Source organism: Carettochelys insculpta, chromosome 21 (genome assembly GCF_033958435.1).
Source record: "Carettochelys insculpta isolate YL-2023 chromosome 21, ASM3395843v1, whole genome shotgun sequence".
Taxonomy (NCBI): Eukaryota; Metazoa; Chordata; order Testudines; family Carettochelyidae; genus Carettochelys; species Carettochelys insculpta.
This window is the reverse complement of record NC_134157.1, coordinates 7,131,760-7,157,384: the sequence shown is the minus strand read 5'-3', so window position 1 is coordinate 7,157,384 and position 25,625 is coordinate 7,131,760. Positions and strand designations below refer to the sequence as shown.

General features: G+C 46.2%; 1 protein-coding gene across 1 annotated transcript in view; it reads left to right on the top strand.

The window, feature by feature from the left end:
• The window catches only part of PAPPA (pappalysin 1), a 248,149-nt gene extending 228,734 nt beyond the window's left edge, over positions 1-19,415 (top strand). Inside the window, exons 21-22 of the mRNA XM_075015238.1 lie at positions 3,001-3,099; positions 15,412-19,415. Coding sequence (XP_074871339.1) covers positions 3,001-3,099; positions 15,412-15,519 — 207 coding nt within the window. The 3' untranslated portion in view covers positions 15,520-19,415. The remainder of the gene's footprint in view (positions 1-3,000; positions 3,100-15,411) is intronic.
• Positions 19,416-25,625: the final 6,210 nt, after the last annotated feature.

Here is a 25,625-nt window from a genome sequence, read left to right as displayed (position 1 = left end):
ATGGCTGCTCAGCGGGCCTGACAGCCTCACCAGGGACCTGGGAAAGGCGCGGGGGAGGGCCCTGTTCAACACTTTGTGAATGGGTAGGGCTTCAGGCAGAAGGCATGTGGCTGCCAGCCCACAACACCAACCAGACCGCAGCACCCCCCGCCTCCCCCGCCAGCCCTCAATATTGCCTGGAGTGCACTGTGCAGCACTCTGGCAGCAAATTAAAAATGCAAACCCACCCTTCATCCCCTCTGCACTGGAGTCTGTGCTTCTGATGTTCAGAGCGGTGTTGCCTTCACACGGCCAGGAGAGGAGCCATAGCTCCAGTTCACAAGTGTCTCCCCTCCCTGTGCTGCTAGGCCCAGTTCTCTGTCTCTGGTCCATGGGGCGTGCACACTGACCCAGCGCGCACAGCTACGTCAGAGCTCAGTCACAGGTAGGTAACCAGCTGTTTTCTTTGGCAGAGAGATGCCAGATCCAGGAGGGCAATAGCTCCCTGGCAAGTCACCACTTTCTGTCTAGATGTTCCCTAATGAAAAGCAGCCACGGGCAGCACTTGGGTTGTCATAAGCACCTTACACTCATAGGAGCTGGCTAGGCACTGCTGTTCTCTAGAAAGAGCTAACCAACAACCAGGGACCATTCAGACGTGCCAGTCATGTGCTGACGAACTATTGCGTATGTCCTCCTCTGCTCTTCTTACTCAGGCAGGCTTTGGAATGTTGTAATAATTTACCAGAAGCCTTTATTACTAAGATGCCTTTTCTCTGCCTTCATTGCTAATTACTAGGCTCCTTCTGTGTCAGTAGAAACCTTCTTCACAGCTTCACTATGCAATTTTTTACCACACTATTTACTGTCTGTAGTCTGGAGCATAAAATAGATCATCTGCACAGAGAATGACCCTTCCAATAAGTCAGGGTTTATCCAAGAATGGGCCAGGTCCTGTTCTCCAGCATTGTGGGCTGAATGTGGTTCACAAGGGTCAGCTCCTGGCACGTACTTTATTTACCTGTGTGTCTGCAGGTATGGCCACTCACAGTTCCCATTGGCTGTGGTTTGCTGCTCCAGGCCAATGGGAGCTGTGAGAAGCGTTGGCTCAGCCCACAGAACTTCCTTCAGCTCCCATTGGCTGGAAAGGATGAACCATGGCCAATGGGAGTTGTGGGCAGTGGTACCTGAGGATGCATAGGTAAATACAGCACCTGGTGGCCCACCAGGTGCTTATTCTGGTGAACCACATCTGGCCCATGGACTCCTTATTGCCAAAACCAGAATAGAGTCCTCTCCATCCTGCTGAGCAACCTTGCCCAATCTCCAGGCTCATGAGGAGCCAGTGTACTAAGCCAGTAATGGCACAGTCTTGGACTGATAGCAGTGGGAGCTTTGCCAAAGTAAAGGTTACAAGAAGGGGATTTCATTGACTTTGCTTTTTTGCTTTTTAAAGTAGAACCCAAGCTAATGTAGTGTGACTCTCTGTCCCCTTCTCGTGGCATGTTTTGCAGTTTACTAGTCTACTGCTTCAGCTGAACTAGCAGATCTGGTCTCTTAAGTTAAGCAGGCACATGGCACATGATTATAAATACCATTGTCTAGGGCAGTGGTTTTCAGCCAGTGGGCCATGAGAACTGCCCATGTGTGCCATGAGATTTCACGAAGTTTCTCTCACTGTGGCTCTTTGCAGAACCACTGGGAAGGAGGGGGTTGATGACGGGCTGCACCAGTGGGGCTCAAGCAGTAAGTGGATCTTTGCAGATGTACCATGAGGGGAAATGCTGACCCCACAAGACCCCATTCATGCAGGGAGACAGCTGAAATGCTGCTTCCCAGCCTGAACAACCTGGCAGGGAGCCCACCCCAAATCCCTGCTTGTGGCAAGGGGAAGGAAGGGATGGCTGGAGCCTGTTGAAGCTGAGACATGGTTTAAATGCTGCTTTCTGACTCTAACAGGCTGGTAGGGAAGGGAGCCAACTCTCTGGAGCCCTCTCCCCGACTTGCAAGTAATCGAGTAGCCGCTGACATTTTCTGTTTATTCTTTTACTAAACCTCCCTAGCAGGGCACTCAGCAGATTTTCAAAATGTATCAGTGCTCGCTGTCTAAGATGGTATATTAGGGGGTGGATTTGAAACATTAATGCATTTGATCCTTGTTTAGTTACTTTGTTGCAAACCTCCCTAGTAAGACCGTAACCATAGTAGATGTAAGTAAATGTGACATTTATGAGCAATCGGTTCAACTGAAAAAAGTGGGTGTGCCCTGGAATTGCTTGTCTCATTGAAGCTGCCTTGTAACTGAAAAGGTCCAGGGTCAAACCACTACCAAACGATTCAATCAAGGATGTTCTTTCCAAAGCAAAATATCTATTACATTTCCCATTTTGCCCTCCAAACTGCCTCACCCCCCCCCGCCCCATTTCTGTATGTTTCAATGGGGGTAAAAAGCCTACGCCACAAGAAGTTCCTATTAATAGTTTGACGGGTGTGTAGCATAAGTAATTAAATACACAGGTTTACTGGGAGATTGGCCAAATATGACATATTTTAAGTGACCTTATCAAAATAAAATCACTTTAAAAAATCCCTTGCCTGTGCAACTGTTAACATATTCGATAATTAAAACAAAAAAGCTTTTATGGACCAAAGCCAGCATTGGTGTAAATCATTATAACTCAGTGATAGTCAATGGTGTTAAGCCAATTTATGTTCAGGAGACCTCTTGTCTGACAATTCTAGTTATGCTTTTTGTTTACTCTTTGCACAGTGCTCAATCTAGACTGGACAATTTTACTTCCGAATTTAACTGCACTGGTTCAGTGTTGATGTGTTCAGGTTTCAAGAACTGCAAAATGTTTCAATTTGGGGTCTAAGCCACTTCCCAGTGTCTCTAGAGTACTTACGAACATGGCAATGGCTTTTTAAGAGGAAGGGTTTGGTGCTACCTGCAGTAGCACCAGATCCTTCAATGAGGTCCACATCCATAACCTCAGCCTCTTTATGCTGTTTATTTTTCAGCCATTCATGGGGGACAACTACTGTGATGCTATCAACAATCGAGCCTTCTGCAACTATGATGGTGGGGACTGCTGCACCTCAACAGTTAAGACCAAAAAGGTAGGTGTCCTGGCCCCATTCCCTTAACCCCAAGCTCCCCAACCATTCAAACTCAGGCTTGGACAGTTGTTGGTGTCCACCTGGTGGTAGAAGATGTGGCGAGACCTTCAGCTGCACAAACTGCCAGGAGTAATGAGCATTGTCCCACCAAAGGAAATGAATTTCTGCTGGTTGATATAAAGGTGATCTCATTCTCCTTTGACGTGCCTGTGGGTTTCCCATCACTGCCTGCCATAGGCCTGTAAAGCATTTGTAATTTCTTAGGGATATTGCTTTATTTCCTTCTTTGTTGTTAAACCAGTAGTTCCCTGACTGCTTTGCAGACAATTGCTGGTGTCCCCTTGAGACTAGTTCGGTGCTTTGTCAGTAAAAAAAAATCTTGACATTAGTTCTGACTCTGATTCTTGTGGGCATTACAGATAGACACACCAAGAGGGCGATCTATGTTCATTCCTAAGTTGCTCCCCTATGAACTGACAGTGAATTTAAACACGTGTTTGTGCTTATGTTCTGAATTTTGAACATTTCCTTGCCTCTTCTTGGGATTTGGAGTTGGGACAGAAATCCACAAAACCTTGAGGAAGACAAGATCCCTAACATGTACTGGCAAGTAGGTAACTTGGCAATAGTGAAGGTATGCTAGATGTACTTCAAGAAGGCCCATCATACCCGCCTAAGGAAAGGCAGTCTGTATATCACAACTGGAGGACAAAAAGGATGTCTCTGCAAAGAGCACAATCTTTTCTAAGTTGGTTCTCAGCATCCATTTTTGTTTGTATCTTTCCTTTGGTTCATTCAGGTATGTCTACCAATTCAGTGTTTGTGGCCTGTCTTTGGTACCTCAGGGAAGATTGGAAAGGGAACATGAGCGATCACAGTTAATAGGTTAATGTCACGTCTTTGATAGCAGCAGAGAAGGGGCTGCGGGGGGAGTGCTTTAATTTTTTTAATTGTGCCTCTTTTCAGATATATGATGTATTTTTGTTTTAAAAAATAAGTCATGTGAACTGTGCTGTGAAAGGGGAAGCCCTGGTAAGGAAGATTATTTCTTTCTTCACAGATCACATATGGCATGGGCAGTGACATAGGTGCGGTCAAAGATATCAAGAGTAATTTCTTTCTAACATACCCTGGGTGACAAGCCTTAACTCTTAATGGAAAAAGCCACTTTTAGGGATGTAACATGGGTGTTCAGTTTCCAGGACCTAGTCAGTCATAGGCTTCTCAGCTGCTGGTGTAGCTCAAAATACTTAGCTGTAGGTTTGAGAGAGAGTACAAGGAACTGGACTAAGACCTCCAAACTAGTCTAAATGTCGTCGTATTGACCTGACTCTCTTCCCATTAACTTCAGTGGGAGTTTTACCATTGTCTTCAACACTGAGAGCTTTTGAAACCTCAGTCCTAAATATTCACTAATCATTCACCCAGGGGCTGACCAATCAGAGGATATATTGCACTCCAGATAGACTGCACTCAGCTTTCAAAGACTTTTAAAACAGAACCACAAGAACCCAGAAACCAAACAAAACACGCAAAAGAAATGAGAAATAACCAATCCTTGGGTTCTTCACCTCAAATACGAGACAGTCAGTACCTTGCTTTGTAAATTTATAGCAGAAAGTGGGAACATTGTAAGCTAGCAGCCAGACACATCACATAATGTAAAAATTGCAGAGGAAGAGGGTCACTTGAGGCCAGGAGCGTCTCTCCAGCCGTTCAAAGGAACAGCCGCCGGCTCACAAACACCTGTTTGAATTCCCTTGCAGACACTCAGCCATATGGGGAAGTTAGTTGTTTTCCGCTCTAAGGACCTTGGGCTGGAGAACATATTTTAGGCATAGTTATTCAGATGCAGTCCCCTCCTATGAAGAGCATTCAGAGTGGAATGTTGAAGGAGATAGTCCAAAGGGAAAAACAATGAAAGGTGAGAGAAAAGAGAGCTTCATAAAAATACTGCACATACCAAACCCTTCCAGCATGATTTGCCACCTAGTTAAAAGCCACTGCCTTAAAACACATTGTGGGTGTAAAGGCCAAAAACAGAAGGAGACATAGGGAGCGGCAAACCCAGCTCTTCTAATTCCTGCACCAGATGAGGGTATATTTCCTGCAGTTGTTGCAAAGAGCTCCAGTATTTGAGGGAGACACATACCACTACTGCCTGCTGTGTCAGGTTCACATGCAGAAACTGCATGAGGCTCTTAAAAGATATCTGGTCAATTACCATGTATTTGGACAGCACCTTTCATCCTCAAACATCCCAGAGCAGTCCCCATTGAAGTACAGTCACCACTGACGTGCAGTGTGGCAGCTGCTTAATGGTGCCCACTACCACCATGCTGCCTTTTCAAAAATAAGAGAAATCAAGAACCATACCAGGTCCGGATGCTGCTGCCGCGCATGTTAACAGCCATGCCAAAGGTGAAATGAGATCTTTATTGACCACAGGTGGTCAAAACTTTGGTTTTATTTTTCTTCCCAAAAAGTTTGTCTCTCCAGGAGCACCACAAACCCTACAAACGAGCGATGGGCAACCAAGGACAGTGAGTGGCTCACATAAGTGTCCCTTCTCCATCTCAGTGGCCCACAGCAGACTGTGACCCACTGGGGTTCTGCCTGTGGCCTGCAGACCCCCATCTTCTTCCCTCCCCTCACATGTCCCTCACACGCTGGAGCCCTGTACTTCCCTCTCCTCCCTATCCCTCCCAACACTTTTGGAGTGCCACCAACTCCCTGATTTGTATGCCACCCCTACTACTCCCTCCCCTCCCAGCATTAGAACAGCCATGAACAGCTGATTAGCGGCATTCCAGCTCTGGGATGAGCAGGGAGGGCTGTGGAAGGAGTGTGAATAAGTGTATTTGTGGTGCTTTGAAAGTGCTGGGGGCAAGGAGAAGGCGTAGGAAGTTCAGGGCTCTGGTAACCCACTCCATGAGAGGCGCATGAGAGAGGGGGGGCAGTCAGGGGGTCTGCAGACCGCAGGTGGATTCACAGCGCTACAGACCTAGACAGGAGGAAAGTAAAGAAGTCCACAAAAAAATCTGTAGACCATTAACTCCCCATTTCTGTTCACTTTCCACAAATGTCCTTGCAATCAGGGTACCCTATTGTGAAAGTTCACAGACAAGCAGCTTCCAGTTTGCATGCCCGGGAAGTGACAGAAAACAAATTTTGAATTGGCATGCACACATATGAGTGCAACATGGCCTTGTGCGCTCCCTCAGTCAAGGAAAGAAAACAATACCACATGACCAATCACAACTCTGCTCAAAGAAGACGGTGGAGTACTTGCCAAGAACTGCTCACCGTCAGGCCACAGAGATCAAAATCACTCAGGAATGAACTGCCTGGAATACTTTGATTTGCCATGAACTCATTCAGTAATATCAAGGTGAATACGTCGAAGGAGATTGCAATCTGTTCTGGGGATTTAGTAAGCAGGAAAAGGATATGTTCGTCAAATAAATTATCCATTGTGCATTCATGGATCAGCTGCAGTGACCCACAACGCCATGCCCAGGCAAACACCCTGAGAGATGAACATCGCCTAATGCATCATCACCACCACTTCCTCCCTTTATGGAACCAGCCTGCAGGCCTGGCAGCTAATGAAAGGTGGTGCATCTAAAACTTAGGATCAATGACTAGTCTTGTAGGGACTAGTACATGTGCAGACAGCTTCGTCAGCTCCTACAGGAAAGAGTGCGTTGCATTCATATGTTGCCTGCCCTGTGAATGACCTGAGTGTAGCTTTGAAGGACTCCATAGGAATGTCATCCAGCTCCCCTTGACCAAAAGAAAGTCACCACAGTGTACATCCTCAAGGGAGAAAGCTCTTCTGTTGTACACCCAGTGGGAAAAGAGTCCTCCATTAAAAACAAAATAAAATCCCATTTCTTTTTAATGTCTGCCACCTCCCAACCCAGCGCAGATCACCAGATTGCTCTTTGACCTGCTGCACTGTAAAGCTGCCTCTTGCTTTGCATCCCACAACATAGGGAAATAAGCCATTTATAAAACATGTTTTGAAAAATACAGCACATTGTTAAGGTAGGCAAGCAACTACCTAGGAACTGACTAGACATCTCTGGATTGGCTGTTGGCTGGAACGACTGCCTGGTCAGTACAACATTCCAAGCTGATGGTATTCTGGGCTCCAAACAGAAAAAAAGTTCAGTCCAAATTCTGCCCCAATTTTCAGTTGTGCAGCTTTTTGGAGTTGATAGACTGGGGTGGGGGTGAGGCAGAAGTTAGGCTCCAGGGGCCAACAAAGGGGCAATACAAAGAAGTGACAGAAATTTCCCAAAGACCAGCCTTGCTGGGGTTGTTTACATCTTTCAGAACATAGCCTTAAAGCTGTTGGAGTCCTTTCAAGTGTAAGGCCTAAGGTGCCCAAGAGCCCCACCTTTGATAGTGCACGATTTAGCCCCATGATCAGATTGCCTCAAATCCCACTGCTTGGGGTTTCTTTGACTTTTTGTATGTCCCTTTCCTGTCTCCTCATTTCATAGAATCTTATGGAATCATAAAACCGGAAGGGACCTCAGGAAGTCAGCTAGTCCAGGCCTGTGCATTCAAGGCAGGATTACATATTAACTAGACCATCCCTGACAGGTGTTTGTCTAACTTGTTCTTAAACATCTCCAATAGCAGACATTCCAAAATCATCCCTCAACAGTTTTTCCGCCCCCAACCAGGCTTAACTACCCCAACAGGAAATGTTTCCTAATGTGCAAATTTACCAGCCTTTGCTGAAATTTAAGCCCATTGATGCTCATCCTATCCTCAGATGTTAGGGAACAATTTTCTCCCTTCTCTTTGTAAAAGTGTTCTATGTACTTGAAAACTGTTATCATGCCCCCTCTGTCTTCTCTTCTTTGATTAAGCAAACAATCATTTTTTTGAATCTCATGTAATAGGTCATTTGTTCTAGACCTTTAATCACTTTTGTTGTTTTTTCTGAAACTTTGCAATTTGTCCATATCTTTCTTGAAATATAGTGCCCGGAAATGGACACAGTCCTCTGGTTGAGACTATCTAATGAGTGTGGTGTGGAATAGAAGAATTATTTCTCATGTTTTGCTAATATAGGCCAGACTGATGTCTGGGTCTTTGCAACAGTGTTACACCCTTGACTCATATTTAGCTTATGATTCCTTGTGACATCCATCTGCCTTGCCTTTCCACATTACTCCTTTCTTGTTAGTCATTTTCTATTTTGTACGTTTGCAATTGGAGTACTTTGCATTTGTCTGTCTCGAATGTCATCCTATTTTACTTCAGACCACTTTTCCAGATTTCCCAAATCATTTTGATTTTTATCCTTCTCCTCCAAAGTGTTCCCAGTGTTCCCTGTGTGCTTGTGCAGCTGCTCAGAGGAGATTCAAATGCCACCCAACTGATTAGCAGAGTGTTCACAGCTAGGTTTTGTTTTTGCTGGTGGTGCACATACTCCCATACCTCAGTGCCCATAGAAAAAATTATTCTGCACATGGATGGAAAAGATTACAGAGAGCATTGCTTGCAACCCATCCCTGCTTGGTATTGTCTGCAGAATTTATGAGTCCGTGAACTCTGTGCCATTATCTAAATCCCTGACAACAATACTGAACAGAGAACTGATCCCTACAGGATCCCATTTATTATGCCTTCCTGCACTCCTGTGAACCAGGGATAACTACTCTCTGGGAATGGTTTTTCAACCAGTTATGCACCCACCTTATAGTAAGTGCAACTAGATTGTATTTCCCTAGTTTTTTTTATGAGAAGGTCTTGCTATACAGTACCAAAAGCCTTGCTAAAGTCAAGATATACCACATCTGCAGCTTCGTACCTATCCGCAAGGCTTGCTAGCCTATCAAAGAAAGCTATTATTTTTGTTTGACATGATTTTTTATTGAAAAACCCATGCTGTCTGTTACTTGTTACCTTATTATCTTCTAGGTGTCTGCAAATTGATTGCTTAATTATTTGCTACATTATCTTTCCATGTACTGAATTTGAGCTGACTAGTCTGTCCTTCATCTGAAAACCTTATTTCACTAAAGTGAAAATCTGTTTCCCTTTATGGGCATGTTTTTCCTACCCCCAGGATTTCTCCTGTCCAGTTGCCTTTCTCCTCCAGTACTCTCCTTGTTTCTTTTCATTTTATGAGGTTTTTGCTTGACAAGCATGCAGAGAAAGAACTTGTGCAGACTGGAGCAGCAAAAATTATTAAAACTCTGGAAAACGTGACCTATGAGGGAAGGTTAAGAAAATGGATTTGTTTAGTCTGGAGATGAAAAGACTGAGAGGGGACATGATAACAGTTTTAAAGTACATGAAAGCTTGTTCCAAGGAAGAGGGAGAAAACTTGTGCTTCTTAACCTTTGAGGACAGGAGAAGAAACAATGGACTTAAATTGCAGGAAGGGAGGTTTAGGTTGGGCATCAGGAAAAACTTCCTGTCAGAGTGGTTAAATACTGGAATAAATTACCTGGGGAGGCTGTGGAATCTCCACCACTGGAGATTTTTCAGAGCAGGTTAGTTAGACAAACACCTGTCAGGGATGCTCTAGCTAATTCTTAGTTTTCCCATGAGTGCAGGGGCCTGGAATAGATGATCTCTTGATGTGCTTTCAAATCTTACAATTCAATGAAGTCTCAATAGGACCTGCTCACCTACTTATTCTAAACTGTGATTATGGACATTCTGCATCCCAGTCCCTGCAACTTGTTCAAGCAACTCTGACCCAGAAGAATGAGCTCTTTAAACTCAGCAAAACTGAACTGTATTTTAATGCCATATTTTCCTCTCCTTTAAATCCCTTCCACTCCACTTCATTGCAAAGGGGTAGCCCCAGTGTGGTTGAAAGGAGAATTTGTCTCATGGAGTTTCAGAGATCAGGTTAGGTATGAAATGCTCTGTTCTCATGCCAAGATACATCATCCTAGCACAAATGCCTTTTTGAAATGCCACATCTCCAGCCTAATGCTGTTCCACTGAAACAAGTGCACCCTATGGACAGAAAAACACACAGAGCAACTCAGTGAAAAACAAATGAAGCCTAGTGCTGGATGGAGAGCCTGGCATGGTTCATCCAACACTTTGCTTATCCAAAGCACATGGAAATGTATCTGAGTCTCTTCACTATAAAAATAAGAACCTAAAGTGAAGGCCCTGGAGCAGATGTACTGATTTCACTTGCAATTAGTATCAGTTGCTATGTGCAAGAAGGGCTTCCATCCCCCCAAAGGTGGGATCCAGTGGGTCACTATCCACCTCCTGGGATCAAAATTGAAAGCAACAAACTATGAGGACTCTGGAGATGTTAAACGTAGATCAGAACATCTCTTCAACAGGGCACTTTCTTAACCTAACCCTGCTCTTGTGCCTGGAGCCAACAGTCCTAATTGTTTAGAACATGGGTATGAGAAAGCTCACATAGCCAGTGGTCTAGCTTAGTGTTTCTCATCCAGAGGTATGTGTACCTTTGGGGGTACACTGAGGTGCTCCAGGGGGTACATCAATGTGTTTGCCTACGTTTACAACAGGTTACATAGAAAAAAATAGTAAAGTCAGGGAAATCTAAAAGTTCATTCAGACAGTGACTTGTTTCTACTGCTTCATATGCCTTACGCTCAAATGTAAGTACAATATTTCTGTTCCAGTTCATTTATCTGATAATAAGATGGTAGACAGTCAGCAAGTTTTCAGTAGTAGTCTTGGGCAATATTTTTGCATGTTTTTGTAAGTAAGTATTTTTAAGTGAGACGTAACTTGGCAGTATGGAAAACAAATCTGACTCCTGAACAGAGTACAGTAATCTGGAAAGGCTGAATGGCACTTGTTTCAAGATCTCAGATTACCTTAGGACCATGCTCCTCATCTGGTGGTATGCATACCCTTGAGGGTACAGGAAAGAAGTCGGAGGTACTCATAATTTTTTTCTTTAAAAGGGTACTTTATAAAAAAGGTTGAGAAACACTGGTCTAGCTGGCACTGAAGAAGCTATGCTTAGCTGAAAGAACAGGTCTCCCTGACCTTCCACCTTCAGTGCTCTGGCAGGCTGGCGATGTGCATAACAGCAAAGGGATCCTTCCACAGACAGCAATAAATTGAAAGCAGTGATGGTTGCAGCCTGCGTTGTCTATCCTGAGAGCAAATTCTTGCCGAGTAGATATGGGGCTTCCCAGAACATACAGCAATCCCTGGAGAGGTGGTAATGGACCATATTTGCTCAGTCACCCAACCTTCTTTCATTGGCAAGTGTTGCAGAAATCAACATGCGAGCTATTTGCCTCCAGGTGCCTCCAGGACAGGCTGCTCTGAAATCTTTGGTTCTTCTTTTGACTATTACATTTGTGTTTTCACAATCAGCAGCATGGGCTTGGGAAGCACAGTGGATTGCTGAGCAACAGATCTGCTCATTTTCATATTCTGCCAGGTTTGCCAAACTGGCTCCCTTGTCTCATTTCAGAATATCTGGCACTTTGTAGTTTGCAACAGTCCTGCCTGGCTGGTTGGGGAAAGAGCAATGTGCAGCCTATTGGTAAATGTATTTGCCATCAAACCACAATGTATTAACTGGGAATTCTTCAAACATGCATATAACCAGTGCTTCTTTTTCTGGGCAAAAAGGGTGCTGGAACTCCCCACAGCCAAACCGCCCCTCCCACCCCCAGGCTTCATACTCTCACCGCCCCAAACCATACCCCACAATCCAGGATTCATTTACCCAGGAGTTCCACATGCTGCCGCTGACCCTGCTCCTTCGCCAGCCACCATCTCCTCTTTACCACAGCTCTGCAGCTTTCCCTAGCCCTCCAGCTTCCCTCATGTACAGCATGTCAGGGGCAGCTCCCAGCCACACTGAAACAATATAACTCAATTTAATCGGTTTAACAGCCAGATCCCTCCTACTGGCCATTAAACCAATTAAATCGAGTCTTCCTCTTTCAGTGCAGCTGGCAGGGAGCCAGAGGCGTGAGTGGCAGCAGCAGTGGGAGCCACAAATGTCTCCTTAAAGAGCCACATGTGGCTCAAAGTTGCCCAGCTGGCTTCCAAAATGGTGGCACCTGGAAAAAAGGTGCTGGAATTCTGTTCCAATGCGTTCCACCAGAAAAAAGCCCTGCATATCATTAATACACCCTGGCAGGCCTGAAAGGTCATAGCTTTATTGCCTCAACTTGTGCCTGTGGTTTGTCTACAAACACGTATACCTCTAGGCTACAAAGTATCCTCTCAGTTCTTCCTGTTTCCTCCAGTTTCTACAAATTCTCTGATTTCTATTGTTTGAATGTATTTATTTGTAAACTCTTGCCATTTCTCTTCCCTTCACACCCATGTTGCAGCGACAGTCTTTGATTTGGTTCTTTGGGCACAATTAATTAACAGTGGCACAGCATGACACAAAACTGGTGCCCTGTTTCACTTATGGAGGCAAAGTTGGAAGTGCTAGATGGAGGCTCTGGAGAGCACTGAATCTGTGCTCTCCTTGAGTTCCCATCTCAGCTGCCTCCTTGTGAAATGAAGACACACCCTGTTCTTTCTGGGATGTGTGTGTAAAGAGAAAGGCACATTGCGTGCTGACACGCAGGCACATGTACAGACGGGATAGCTCCATGGACGGAAATGGGAACTATGTGTGTAAGCGTGTGGTCCACACATTCTTCAGTGCACCAGTGATGGATGGCTACACATAGGGAACAGGCAGATCTGAGCTGCATGGCCCAGAGAAAAGTGTGTACAAGAAGAGGGAGCAAACATGTGGCAGCAGAGCCAAGGGAATGAGAGTGAGCAAAGGCGTGCTGGATTGCTGAGAACATTTGAACAGGTTGCAGCACTGTCTTGGAAGATGGTGGAGGAGGGGAATTAGGTCATTAACTCTGTCTGCCCAGATGGGAGAGATTCTTGGGAATTCACTTCAGGCAAGCAAGAATCCCCCCAAGCCCCTTCCCTGTATGTAAATGCCATGATGCAATAGGCTGAAATCAATGTCTGTTAGCCAAGCACTCCAGGCTATTGCTTCAACGCTGCTCTCTCTGCCTCAGACAGACAAGATTAAATTTTCTTTGCACAGAGCAAAATCTCCCACTCCCATTACTTCCTCCAGTCCCACCCACTCTGTCGCTGGGCCCTTTTGCACTGCAAAAATGCCAAGCATTTAAAGGCTCACTCTCAGTGAAACATATGCACCCTTTCATCATTATTTTCTAAGTGCTAAGTGACGCACAGGCTACAGTGCCTGCCCCAAGCAATTCAGGCCCCAGGTTTTCAAAAGATGATGCACAAAATAAGGTGCAGAGAGTCCACTTTTAGGCATGTATTAAAATCCGGCTTTCCAACGCGTTGAGCATGTGTCATCTCCTGTTGGCATCACCGGGAGCTTTTGAGTAACCATTGCTCTTGAAAATCAGGTCACTTATTCTGCTGCCTAAATATAGACTTAGAAGCAATGTTCCTTCAAATCTTTCCTGGCCATGTGCAGATATTTTTCCATCCACAGGCAGAATAATTTTTATGTGCACTGAGGCATGTGTGAATTTGCATCACCCGTGGAAACAAAACTGCTAACTGTGGGTGCTCTGCTAATCAGCTGGGTGGCATTGGAATCTCTCCTGAGTGCCACCCAAGTGCTCAGCTTACAGGGAACACTGCTCAGAAGCCTAACTTTTAAATACACGCATTTGAAAATTGTGTCCTTACCATGTAGAACGGGGCCTTTATTGCTCTCCTGCAGTCCCTTTGCAGGTGTTTACCCTAAATGCCAGAGCAATATTGCACAGGCCCCATTACACAGGGGTAACTGTGATGCTTGGGATGCCACAGCTGTGCTCTTTTGTGAGTTAGTGCTTGTGGGCTTTGGTGGGAGAAGTTCGCATTTAGGCATGTATTAAAATCTGACTTTCTAAAACATTGAGCATGTGTCTTCCTGTTGGTGGCAAGTATCAGAGAGGTGGCCATGTTAGACTGTACCCTCAAAAACAATGAGAAGTCCAGTGGCACCTTGTAGAACTAACAGATTTTTCGGAGCATAAGCTTTTGCGTGCAAAGCTGCATCTGACAAATTGAGTGTTTGCCCACAAAAGCTGATGCTCCAAAAAATCTGTTAGTCTATAAGGTGCCACAGGACTTCTTGTTGTTTTTGTGGCTAGACTACCCCTCTGATCCTTGTCACCATGCAAGACACTGTATTTAGCCATATGGAGTGGAATCCGTCAACATCATGAAAAAATTTGCATGCATCTGATGGAGCAGCTCTTTGCCCACAAAAGTTTATGCTCCAGTAAATCTGTTAAGATGCCACAGGAATTCTCGTTGTATCTGCTGTTGGCATCACTGGGAGCTTTGGAGTAATCTGTCCTCTCAGGAGAGGCTAGGAGCCTGGCACATTGGGATAAGGAAGGGCATTGCAAGCACAGCCATGCAGAACACAGCCACAAGCCTGACAGAAAGTTCCAGTTAATCAGACAAGCACATCTCTTTTGATAGTGCAACATACTTGGAGAGTTCCATGTTCTGTGCCTGTAGGCCAAGGGCTGACCCTGCCAAGCTCCCCTCCCCACCACAACAAATAGTGTCTTTGCGTATGTCTGCATGACAGCCAGGGGTGCCAGTGGCCTCTATTGGAGACCTAGCTGTGCTCCAGTTAGATCTCTAAAACAGAAGCAAAGACAGAACATTGCTGGCTTCAGTGCCAACACAGATATGCTTTGAGAGGTGCGGGGGAGGCACCCTTTTGCATCAGCTCTCAACCCCACACTGGCCTAAACTCTTCGGCTACGTCTACACGTGCCCCAAACTTCGAAATGGCCATGCAAATGGCCATTTCGAAGTTTACTAATGAAGCGCTGAAATGCATATTCAGCGCTTCATTAGCATGCGGGCGGCAGCAGCGCTTCGAAATTGACGAGCCCTGCGGCGCGTCCAGACGGGGCTCCTTTTCGAAAGGACGCCACCTTCTTCGAAGTCCCCTTATTCCCATGAGCTCATGGGAATAAGGGGACTTCGAAGTAGGCGGGGCCCTTTCGAAAAGGAGCCCCATCTGGACGCGCCGCGCGGCGGCAAGGCTCATCAATTTCGAAGCGCCGCTGCCGCCCGCATGCTAATGAAGCACTGAATATGCATTTCAGCGCTTCATTAGTAAACTTCAAAATGGCCATTTGCATGGCCATTTCGAAGTTTGGGGCACGTGTAGACACAGCCAAGGAGGCCAGCTGGTCAGCTGCTAGCCGAGAGCCTCTGGCCTTTGAGATCTGTTCCTTATCCACATGACTAGCAAAGTGTTTGTTACCTCATGCACTTCCCTGTGTTTCCGGCTCTATCCCATAGGTTATTCCCTTCCCGATGTCCTGTGACCTACAAGCAGAATGTGCTTGCCTTGACCCCAAGGCTCAAGAGAACAATCCAAAGAATGTCCGCAGCTTCAGTCGCGGGTAACGTCCAGCAATGTGGAAAGGACAATCACAGCGCTAAAGGCAGGCTCCGAGAGACACCGCATCTTTTTTTGGTATTGTCTGTAACATTTAGCTGCTCAACTGGATGGCATTTCTGCACCAGGGACCTTTAGAATTCAACCAGTCTGCCTTTAATTTTTGTCCAAGGAGAACTCAAAGTCGGGGGTGGGGTTACGCATTAAGCATAGCTCACAGAGCAAAAACAACAAATGAGCAAAAACAGAGTCTAGTCAAGACTTTTAAGTAGCCAAACAGCATGTGTTTATGCAGTTGTGTGCCTACCTAATTTGAACTGTTTGTATCCTGTATCTAGATCTAAGGCGAGAAACAAGCCATATATATATATATATATATATATATATATGTATACACACACACACACACAAATTTATAGAGCTAGAGAGATTGAGATCAAAGCAAAGGCTCTTTCCCCTCTCCAGCGCTCGTAACTCAGACCATTCATGGAAGAGGCGGAGCTCTCGGATGAAATCAGGCCAAGCCTATACTGATACTGAATGCCAAAATATCTCATGCCCAGGGCGCTGAGGTTAGGATGGGTTCACCACGGGGCTCTGCATCTTGGCAAGTGTCTTTCCAAGTGCCAGACGGCTGCAATGTGGGTTGCATTATCTTATCCTGGAAAAATTACACCCAGGCTTGGAGTTTTGCAAACTGTACTGGGTTTTTTTGTTTTTTGTTTTTTGTTTTTTGTTTTTTTTCTGCACAGCTCCACTGGCGTATATCCAGCCTGCAAAAGGAAGCCCACATATGGGAGAGTGCCGAGATGTTTGCTGGTGGGCAGACCGTCCCGTGGTGAAGCCAGGCCAGGTGCTGGCAAGTGGCTGGGCTGAGGATTGGCATATATATATGTGAGGCTGGCACTGAGTATAGGAGGTTATTGCTCCTGCGGGAATAGGGAGGGTAAATCAAACCCCCATACTTGTCGTTTGAGCATGTCTGCTGCTGCTACTCCTGCTGCTATGTCCCATACAACTAGTTTCTTTACTGTGTCAGGACAGGGTGACAATAACCCCAAGCAACCAAACAGTCTGCCTTAAAGCTTATCTACAACCTGCCTTTCAGAACCTCTGGTTTGCTCCTCAGCACTGGGGCAAGAAATCAGGACACCAGCCAGCCAAAGGGATTTGCTGCTTCACCTCCAGCCAGCCAATGGTTCCACTTAAACCACCTGCTCTCCCGTTTGGTAGGTGTGTGGATTATAGAGAACAACCTCTTCATGTTCTTCTTGGTGTTGGAGAGGACAGGGAGTGAGTGGAAAGAATGGCTGGAGACAGTATTAGAGTTTTGAACCTAGTTTGTCAGTATTAAATTCCTAGGCCTATGGGCAATACAGCCCCACATAGTGACCTCAGAGCAGGAGATCAGCTGCTTGGAATCTGCCAAAAGGAAGGGCATTAAGAGAGGCTACCCTTCCACCTTCCACCATCCCTCTTCCCCACCTCCACTTCTGGTTCGGAAAGCTGTGCTTTCCACTGGCTGCTTGCTGACTTCCTAACTGGGATTCAGCATTTGTGGGATCTCAGATCCCATCGAGTGACTCTGATGCCCAACAGAGCCTGTGCAGACATTGCTGCTACGCCCCTTTTGAACATATCCCTAAGGTCTGCACGCCAAAGGCTAGATTTGCATCCTGCAGCTGAGGGCTGCTTTTGACCATAACACCTCCCTGAAAGGGTTAATCCTCCCCTTCTGCAGGACTTGACAAGGGGCTCAAAGGAGAGGTGGAGCTGAGGTAATCTTACAAGGGAATGTTGGCAGTATTTTAGAGCTTGAACGTCTCCTTGAGATCCAAGCACAGGACCAGCACTAGGCCTGCTGGTGTGCAGCTCCCCCGGAAGCCATTCTAGAGCAGTCTGTGAACCCTTGCCTGGTTTTCTTCAGGGGCTGCCTCCTGGGGAGTCGTCGGAGGATGGAAAATGCCTCCACATGGAAAATCAGTAGAAACTGGGGTTGGGATTAAGAACTCGAAAGCAAAGGACCAAATGCATCCCAGATGTAATGCCATTATCGCTGAGGCAGTTAAACTAAGGATGACCCCACCCACAGTTCAGATCTGGGAGGGGCGAGGCATTGACTATTTCACAAGTCTGATGAAAGGAACCACATCCAAGGCCCTCTGTTGGTTCAGAGACCAGGTGCAGGGCTGGCAATCAGGCAGGGGACCCATGCAGTCATGGCTGCCCTCCAAAGGATAAGAGGACTGGACAGGCATCATATCAGGCTGCTTATCTTGGGCACACCCAAATCCAGCTGACTTGAGTGGGAGTCGTGGTTACTCGCAGAGATCACTGGCCCCTTCCAGCCCTGAGTCCTTTGTTGCTCTTCTCAGGTTGCCATCCACAAGGAGGACATGTGAGACAGTGGCATTACCTCTGCCTTCTGATGGCAGTTTGCTCCACGTGCCATCAAAAGAGCTCACAAGCCCCAGGTGCCCTTTAAATTCCTTCCAGCTTGTGTCCTCTTTGCCCGAAGCACATTGGCAGGAGCTCAGCACTGTGTCCCATGTCCCGTTTGCACCACCCAGAGAGCAAAGGTCCGTGAGGCCAGAGGCAGCTACCGCTTTTCACTTCTCTGTTGTAATCTGGGTTTGGAGACGTAGGTCTATGGAACCAAAGACGCCAATGGAATTTCCCCTGTTAGAATGCTACCCAGCAGAAAGCCCCAGAGATGTGTATTTGCCTCATACTACCTGGGAGCGCCTGAGATCTCAAGGCCAAAATAGCCCCATTTGCACAGAGAGGGATCCATGCAGAGAAAATAGGGCAAGCTGCTGCTACCAGATAGAGTCTTGTTATGGAGGGGAGGAGCTAGTGCAGAAGGAGGCGTGGCCTCTCACCCCTACTGCCTCCATGCCAGTTTCAGTACTGCAATCCCCAGTCTGCCAACGCCCACAGTCTCCTCTTCAGGGCAGAACCTCCATGCTGCTATTCCTCCCACTGGCATGCCTTGGCTGTGCGTCTCCTCCAGTGGCACTCATAGCACCGGCAGCGGATGTTAGCGCTGCTTTGCACAGCATTCTCCCCCAAGGGAGACACCAGGCAAGGGAGGCTGATTCCTGGAACACGAGACTCCCCTTGTGCCCTGCTTCTGAGCCCAGGTGGGTGAGTGAAGGGGGCCACTCAGGGACGTGAGCCCTTTACCACCCTCCCTCTTCCTTGTGCTTAGAAGAAATGGTTAATCTAACCCTTATCATGTAAAGGGGTCAACTCTTTCAAGATCCAATCCAGGGCCCACTGGCCTCAGTGGAAAAACTACCATTGACTTCAGTGGGCAATGGACAAGGTCAGAGGGACATGAACCACCAAGCAAATACACGAAATAAAAACCATGATACAGCCAAGGGCAGCTGCTCCCTTGGTGCAAATCCCACTGCACCTACCTGATTGGCGTGTCTTTCTTCCAAGATGGGGGCCCTTAGTTTCTCCTCTTCACTGGAGCAGGATTTGGCTAGGCTTGGCTCCTGCTGCTGCTGGCTTTCATGAGGAGGAGGTGGGAGAGCTAGATCAGAAAGTGGCAAATTGTGTGTGATGGGGTGGAAAACAACCCCATCAGCTGCTACCCTCCACCCCAAACGGACTGTGCTGGTGTCCAGGCTTTCTTGCACATTTTGCTGCCCGTCATCCTCAAGGCTGAGACAGGAGTGCTGTGCCAGAGGATCATTCAGAGTCAGGTTCCAGCTACCTCCCTTCCGGTTTTGGTTTCACTTGGTTGTAACTGTCGGTTTGTTCTAGGTTTTACCTGTGTTTAAAAAAAAAAATTAAAAAAAAAATAACACAAACAATGGTTTCTTGCTGCAACTGGCTCAAGTGGGGGAGGGGGAACAACAAGGCTTTCAAGAGGTAAGAGAATGAGGAGGGGGAAAATAAAGGGGAAAAAAAAAAACAGGCATGATCCAAACCTGAGAAGAGCAAAATCTATTTTTGTGTGTTATTCTGCCAACTGAGTAGGTGGTTAGACACTTCTGTGTAGATTTCCCTAGAAATACAGTGAAGTGTTTATTGCATTGTCTGGGGGCGGGGGGTGGTTTCAGAGTTTGGGCTGGTTTTATCTTGGTTTTTTTTTTTCCCTTGTGCTTTGTGACAAGTCCGAGAAATAAGGCTAGTTTGATCTGTTTTGTTTTTTTTTTTTTTTGGGTTTCTGAGAGGAGGGAAATTGATATATTGTGTTTTAGAGGGTGGGGGTGGGTGGGTTCATTGCATTTATTTTTTGCCAAATTTGTTTTAACGTGTATTTGTACTTTTTTTTAAAAAAACATTATCCAACTGTATATATACATTTAACCAGTATTTCACTGTGCTCCAATTACTGCACTCAAAAATCACTGCACAGGCTGAATTCAGAATAACAAGACAGAGAGAGAAAGACCGGAAAACAAAAAAAAGAAAAAAAAAAAGAAAAGAAAAGAAAAGCTGCTAAATGATCAGACAGGTAATTCCGGTAGTTGCGATTGGGGTACCAACCTTTTCCTTGCTTCCAAGACTCCATCCCTTGATTTTCATTACAGGCCAAATTAGAAAACAAGGAAGTGACTGAATGAGTTAAACTTACAGGCTGGGATTTCCTAAGGGCATTAGATGCCAGTAGTTAGGTGTCTAACTTCCTTGGGCCACTTTGAGCAACTGCTCTGTAAGGCCTCATCTTGCAGTGTTTTCATCGGCAAAACTCCCACTGACTCCAGTAAGACGGTGACGTGCCTTTGGCCTGTGTGAAGGCCAGGTGCCGTGGGTGATAGCCTCAAAATATCTGGCCTGATTCTGATCTCGGTGGTGTAACTCCATTGACTTTGGCTGAGTTAATTCCACATTGCACCATTCTGGGGCTCAGCTGAAGCTGTAAGTCCTTTCAAAAGGTGCTGTGCAGCACCCTTATTACACGCTGGCTTATGGATCTTCTGCACCTGCTTACATTGAGTCCCAAAGGATGAGGCCTGTTGCCAGTGATGGATTTTACCTATTGAGCTCAACAGCTGCGTCTACACGTGCACGCTACTTCAAAGTAGCGGCACCAACTTCAAAATAGCGCCCGTCACGTCTACACGCGTCGGGCGCTATTTCGAAGTTAACTTCGACGTTAGGCGGCGAGACGTCGAAGTCGCTAACCTCATGAGGAGATAGAAATAGCGCCCTACTTCGACGTTCAACGTCGAAGTAGGGACCGTGTAGACGATCCGCGTCCCGCAACGTCGAAATTGCTGGGTCCTCCATGGCAGCCATCAGCTGGGGGGTTGAGAGATGCTCTCTCTCCAGCCCCTGCGGGGCTCTATGGTCACCGTGGGCAGCAGCCCTTAGCCCAGGGCTTCTGGCTGCTTCTGCGGCAGCTGGGGATCTATGCTGCAGGCACAGGGTCTGCAACCAGTTGTCAGCTCTGTGTATCTTGTGTTGTTTAGTGCAACTGTGTCTGGGAGGGGCCCTTTAAGGGAGCGGCTGGCTGTTGAGTCCGCCCTGTGACCCTGTCTGCAGCTGTGCCTGGCATCCCTATTTCGATGTGTGCTACTTTGATGTGTAGACGTTCCCTCGCTGCGCCTATTTCGATGTTGGGCTGAGCAACGTCGAAGTTGAGCATCGACGTTGCCGGCCCTGGAGGACGTGTAGACGTTATTCATCGAAATAGACTATTTCGATGTTGGCTGCACGTGTAGACGTAGCCAAGGAGGCTTGACCAGGACTTTCTGGCTGCGTCTGCACTAGCAAGTTCTTTTGAAAGATTTTTTCAAAAGAAGGGGACGCTTTTGAAAGAGCCCATGGAGCATCTAGACACAAAAAGTGTTCTTTCAAAAGTAAATTGAAAGAATGTGGCGTGTCTTTTGAAATTGCTCTTCCTTTCCCATTTCAGGAAGAGCGCCCCCTCGAAAGCAAATGTGTGTAGATGCTCCACAGGTCCTTTTTTTAAAGAACAAGCCTCATGGGGCCTGATTTTTGATCCTGGGCCCATTCTTTTGAAAGAGCGGGGGCTGTGTGGATGCTCTCTTTTGAAAGAGCAGATCACCCTATTGATCTGCTTTTGTGTGTGTGTGGATGCACTCTTTTGAAAGAAGTTCTTTCGGAAGAGACCTTCTGGAAGGGCTTATTTTGAAAGATCTCTGTCATATAGACGTAGCCACTGAGAGCAGACCCAGCACTGTCTAGCTGCCCTGTCTCTGAGCAATAGTTCATTCGGGCACCAGAGTGTAAATGCAAAGACGGATGGCGCCTGGAAAAGCCAGTTTTCAACCCTTCATTAGCGTACAGTGGGAGTAGGATGAGGATGTTGTTTTCATTTTAGTAATTTTTTTATAGCCAACCATTTTTTTCCCCTTTAGGCCCCATTCTACAGCTCTGAGAGTCAGTTACAATCTAATTGCTTCCTCTGTGGCCAAGCACAAGTGCATGAGTTGGCTTGACCAGTCAGCTATAGAAGGTTGGTGCTGCATGTGCCACATTGGCCTTGCTGGGGGAGGCGGAGCTAATGTGGGTCAGGCTTGAGCCAAAAGAACTCAGTTCAGAAAACGTTTTTGGTTCTGATTTTTTTTTCACTCCATGAGGTCATAGTTCAGCCACCAGTTGTGATCTTCGGAGTACAAAAAAACAGGGCTGTAATGAGACATTTTTCACCAGCAATTCAAGAGGGAGGAATTGGAACCATAGTGGATTTTGCCTAGTATGGCCTCTGTCATTACTTACCTGTCTGTAGATGTTGGTCTGGATCTTGTTCCCATCAATGTCAACAAGAGGTTTTTGTTTTTGTTATTGACTTCAATGGGAGCAAGATTGAGCCATATTAGATATATATATATATGCTATATATATATATATATAATATTATATGTGTAATATTATATATATGTGTGTAATATTTACAAATAAAACTGTGATCTCATCTAGAGAAAAAAAACATAGTCATCGTACCAACTGCTCTTCCATATTTATGTATCGTATTGTATCTTCTTATTATTGTTATAATTATTATGTTTATTATAATTATTATTATTGTTATTATTATTATTATTGTTATTATTATTATGGAATCTTTCTGGCACTTTCTGGAAGCCACGTCAACCAATAATCCAAGGAAGTGCTAGGATTCAATTTTCACAAAAATTCTACTGGTCTACTGTATACAAGAAAAATGAAAAAAAAAAAAAAGAAACAAAATACAGTTCAGCCCTTAATTCTGTACCTCACGCCTGTACGTTTGCTGCTCCTATGTTGGGTTTTTATTTTTGCATTCGTTTGTTTTTAACGGATCTAATTTAAGTCTCCAAGCAATATATAAAGATGTAAATAGTAAAGCTTATTTATTAAGATTGTCATCTTTTTTTAATTTATATTTACACAATTGTTCATCTAATTTATTTCTTTTTTCAATACAGTTTTTAACAGTTGTCCTTTTTGGGGCTTCATGAGGTATTTTTTTTACCATTTTCACAGAATTTCTTTATACAGGTTTTTTTAAAAAAAAAAACAAACAAACAGACTCCTCTGGTCTTTCAAATACAGGTCATGTGTCACTTAAAGCTATGTCAAAAACATAAGAACTATTTTGCCATTGTTGATTCCTATACTTTAAAGTTCTATATTATATAAATATATAATACCTTGTATGCTTAAATATTTAACTGTGTGATTTTGTATATATCTTCACATGTTCACACATTTAAGAGGGTTTATGTCCTCTGATACCGGGAGAAAAGAGAATCAAAAACACAAACAACATACGCTTGTATTAAAGAGTTCTGAACTGGAATTTCTTCTTGTGCCACATCTTCTTTGATTTCTTGTGGTACCTTTGGGGTAGCGACTGTGGGGTGAATAAAATGCAACATAATTGTACTACAGGTGAACAAACGGCTCATAGAAACATTGCATATGGTGAATTTTCAATAGTATGGAGTATTACTCCTTTGCCACCTGGTGTCTTTTTGCAACTGCAGCACTGGGACAGTAACCTTCAACCAAATAATAGTGGTCACTTCTGCACTCGTGTGTTAAAACCTTGAGGTATCATAAATTTTAGGGATAAGTGCTCCCATCCAGGGAACCATCTTACATGCTTAAGTCCATTCCCACTCAGGAAAACGCTTAAGTACGTGCTTAATTTATGTGCTTCTATCAAGGCCCATTGAGTTCAGTGAGATTGGAAAAATTGCTTATAGTTAAGTGCTCTTTCTGCAGTGTATGGGGGTCAGGAGCCCTCACTTAGCTAAATGCAGAGCAGTTAGCTCTTCTTGGTTACTGCATAGCTGCATGGAGAAGTGAAGTTGCTGCTCATCAGGAAAAAAAAAAACACCACAAGTGTCCCCCCGCAAAAGCAAGTTCTGTAATGCTAGCCTGTAACACTGGTGTCTTAAAATCTAGCACCTCTGCCAGTAACACAGAAAAAGTCTGACCACCATGGTACATGGAACAACTTAAAACTGAACACAGGGTGGGTCCCTATAAAGGGCTTCTACAGCCACAACCTGGAGATCTGTGTCTATTGGTCTCTTTTCCCAGACCACAGCCAGTGACAAATGAAATACTGGCTCATTCACCAGCAGTCCCACAAGGTCATCTTGAGAGCTGAATGGCAAGCTGGGTCCTTTGCGATTTGTTCATCTGCAATAAAGATCGAGCACAGGCAACTGAAGGTCCATTGCACTTGACTGCGCACACGCCGAGCGCAAGGGTCACTCACTGGTGCTCACTCAGCCACAAGGGCTTAGCAGGGCTGATGGTGATAGTTAATGCAATACTGTAACATTGAGCTCGCTGAAGCTGCAGAGCAGGGACCCCAAATGCTCACACAGAGAACAGAGTTGTGTTTAGAACAAGGGCATGCACAAGGCGAGGCTAACAGGGCTTTTGTTCCTCTGGCGGGTGGGGGTGGGGGAGGGCGAGCAAGCTCAAGCAGCCCCAGGGCTATGAAGGGAGCGCAAGCTGGGGTCATGGGCGGGTCTTGGGTGCGAGCGCCACAGCAGGGTTAGCCAGTTCCTCTGGCTGTGGAGAGCAGAGCCCCTACTGCTCTGGCCTCTGGGGGAGAGGAGGGGGGGAGCCAGTTTGGCTGACCAGGGGATGGTATTGGCTCAGAACATGCCCTTCCAAAAGCTGCCATATTTTTATTCTGCTGCATGGCCTTGGTTTAGAGACACTTACACTGCAGCAAAAATCCATATTACAGGCCCTTATGCGCCCAGTACATGAACCTCTACCGTATGTGCATAGCAGACTCATTACTCTCAATAAGCGGGGTGTGCCGGTGGGGAGGGCGGGGGCTCAGTGCCACTAGATGGGTCACTAGCCCACACCCAGCAGGTGTGTGGGTTACACCAGCATGGCATGCCATTCCGGGTACACTGCGCCTGGGCCTTGGTGGCGCCCATGAGCCGACAGCGCTTCTTTGTTCATGAACCAGCACTATCAAGCCACTTACAGGTCTGGCAGGGAGCCGCTGCCTCCTCCCAGGGCTGGCGCCGCACTGGTCAGTACAGCACCACAGAACGCCTGCGCTGCCGGGACAGGCTCTTTGGCATCTTGCGACCCCATTGCAGGATTTAATTATGGGCGACGATTGGGAGCAAGGGGCTCAATTTTGGAATCATAGGACTGGAAGGGACCTTCAGAGGCCGTGGACTGTTGTCCCCATGCCCCCAGTTCCCTGTTTGGCAGGACCAGGTACTTTCTAGACCAGCTCTCGCTTTAAAAACAAGTCCAAACCAAGGTATTTTTGCTGCCCATGTCGCACCAAGCCAAACACTGGCCACCACAAACTCCGGTCCACGCTGGGCCACCCTCACAGCAAGGGTAGTGCCAACGGGGTGGGGGTGGGGGGTTGGGGGGAGCTTGCAGCTGCATAAATGCTGGGAACTCCAGGCACTCCTTAGGCACCATGTCCCTGGCCATACACAAAAAAAAAAGTCAGCTGATGCTGAGAAGCACCCTTCATAGGCCTGGAGGAGCCCAGCCTGCACCTCACAGCGAGGATGTTAAAGCCTTGTAACACCATCCAGAACAGATAAAGGCACCAAACCCGCCCCCACTCTCTCTCTCTATAGGCCCATATCCCTGCCTGAGCACCATTTCACTCCTGCACTGCTGTTTGCAGGGCGAGCCT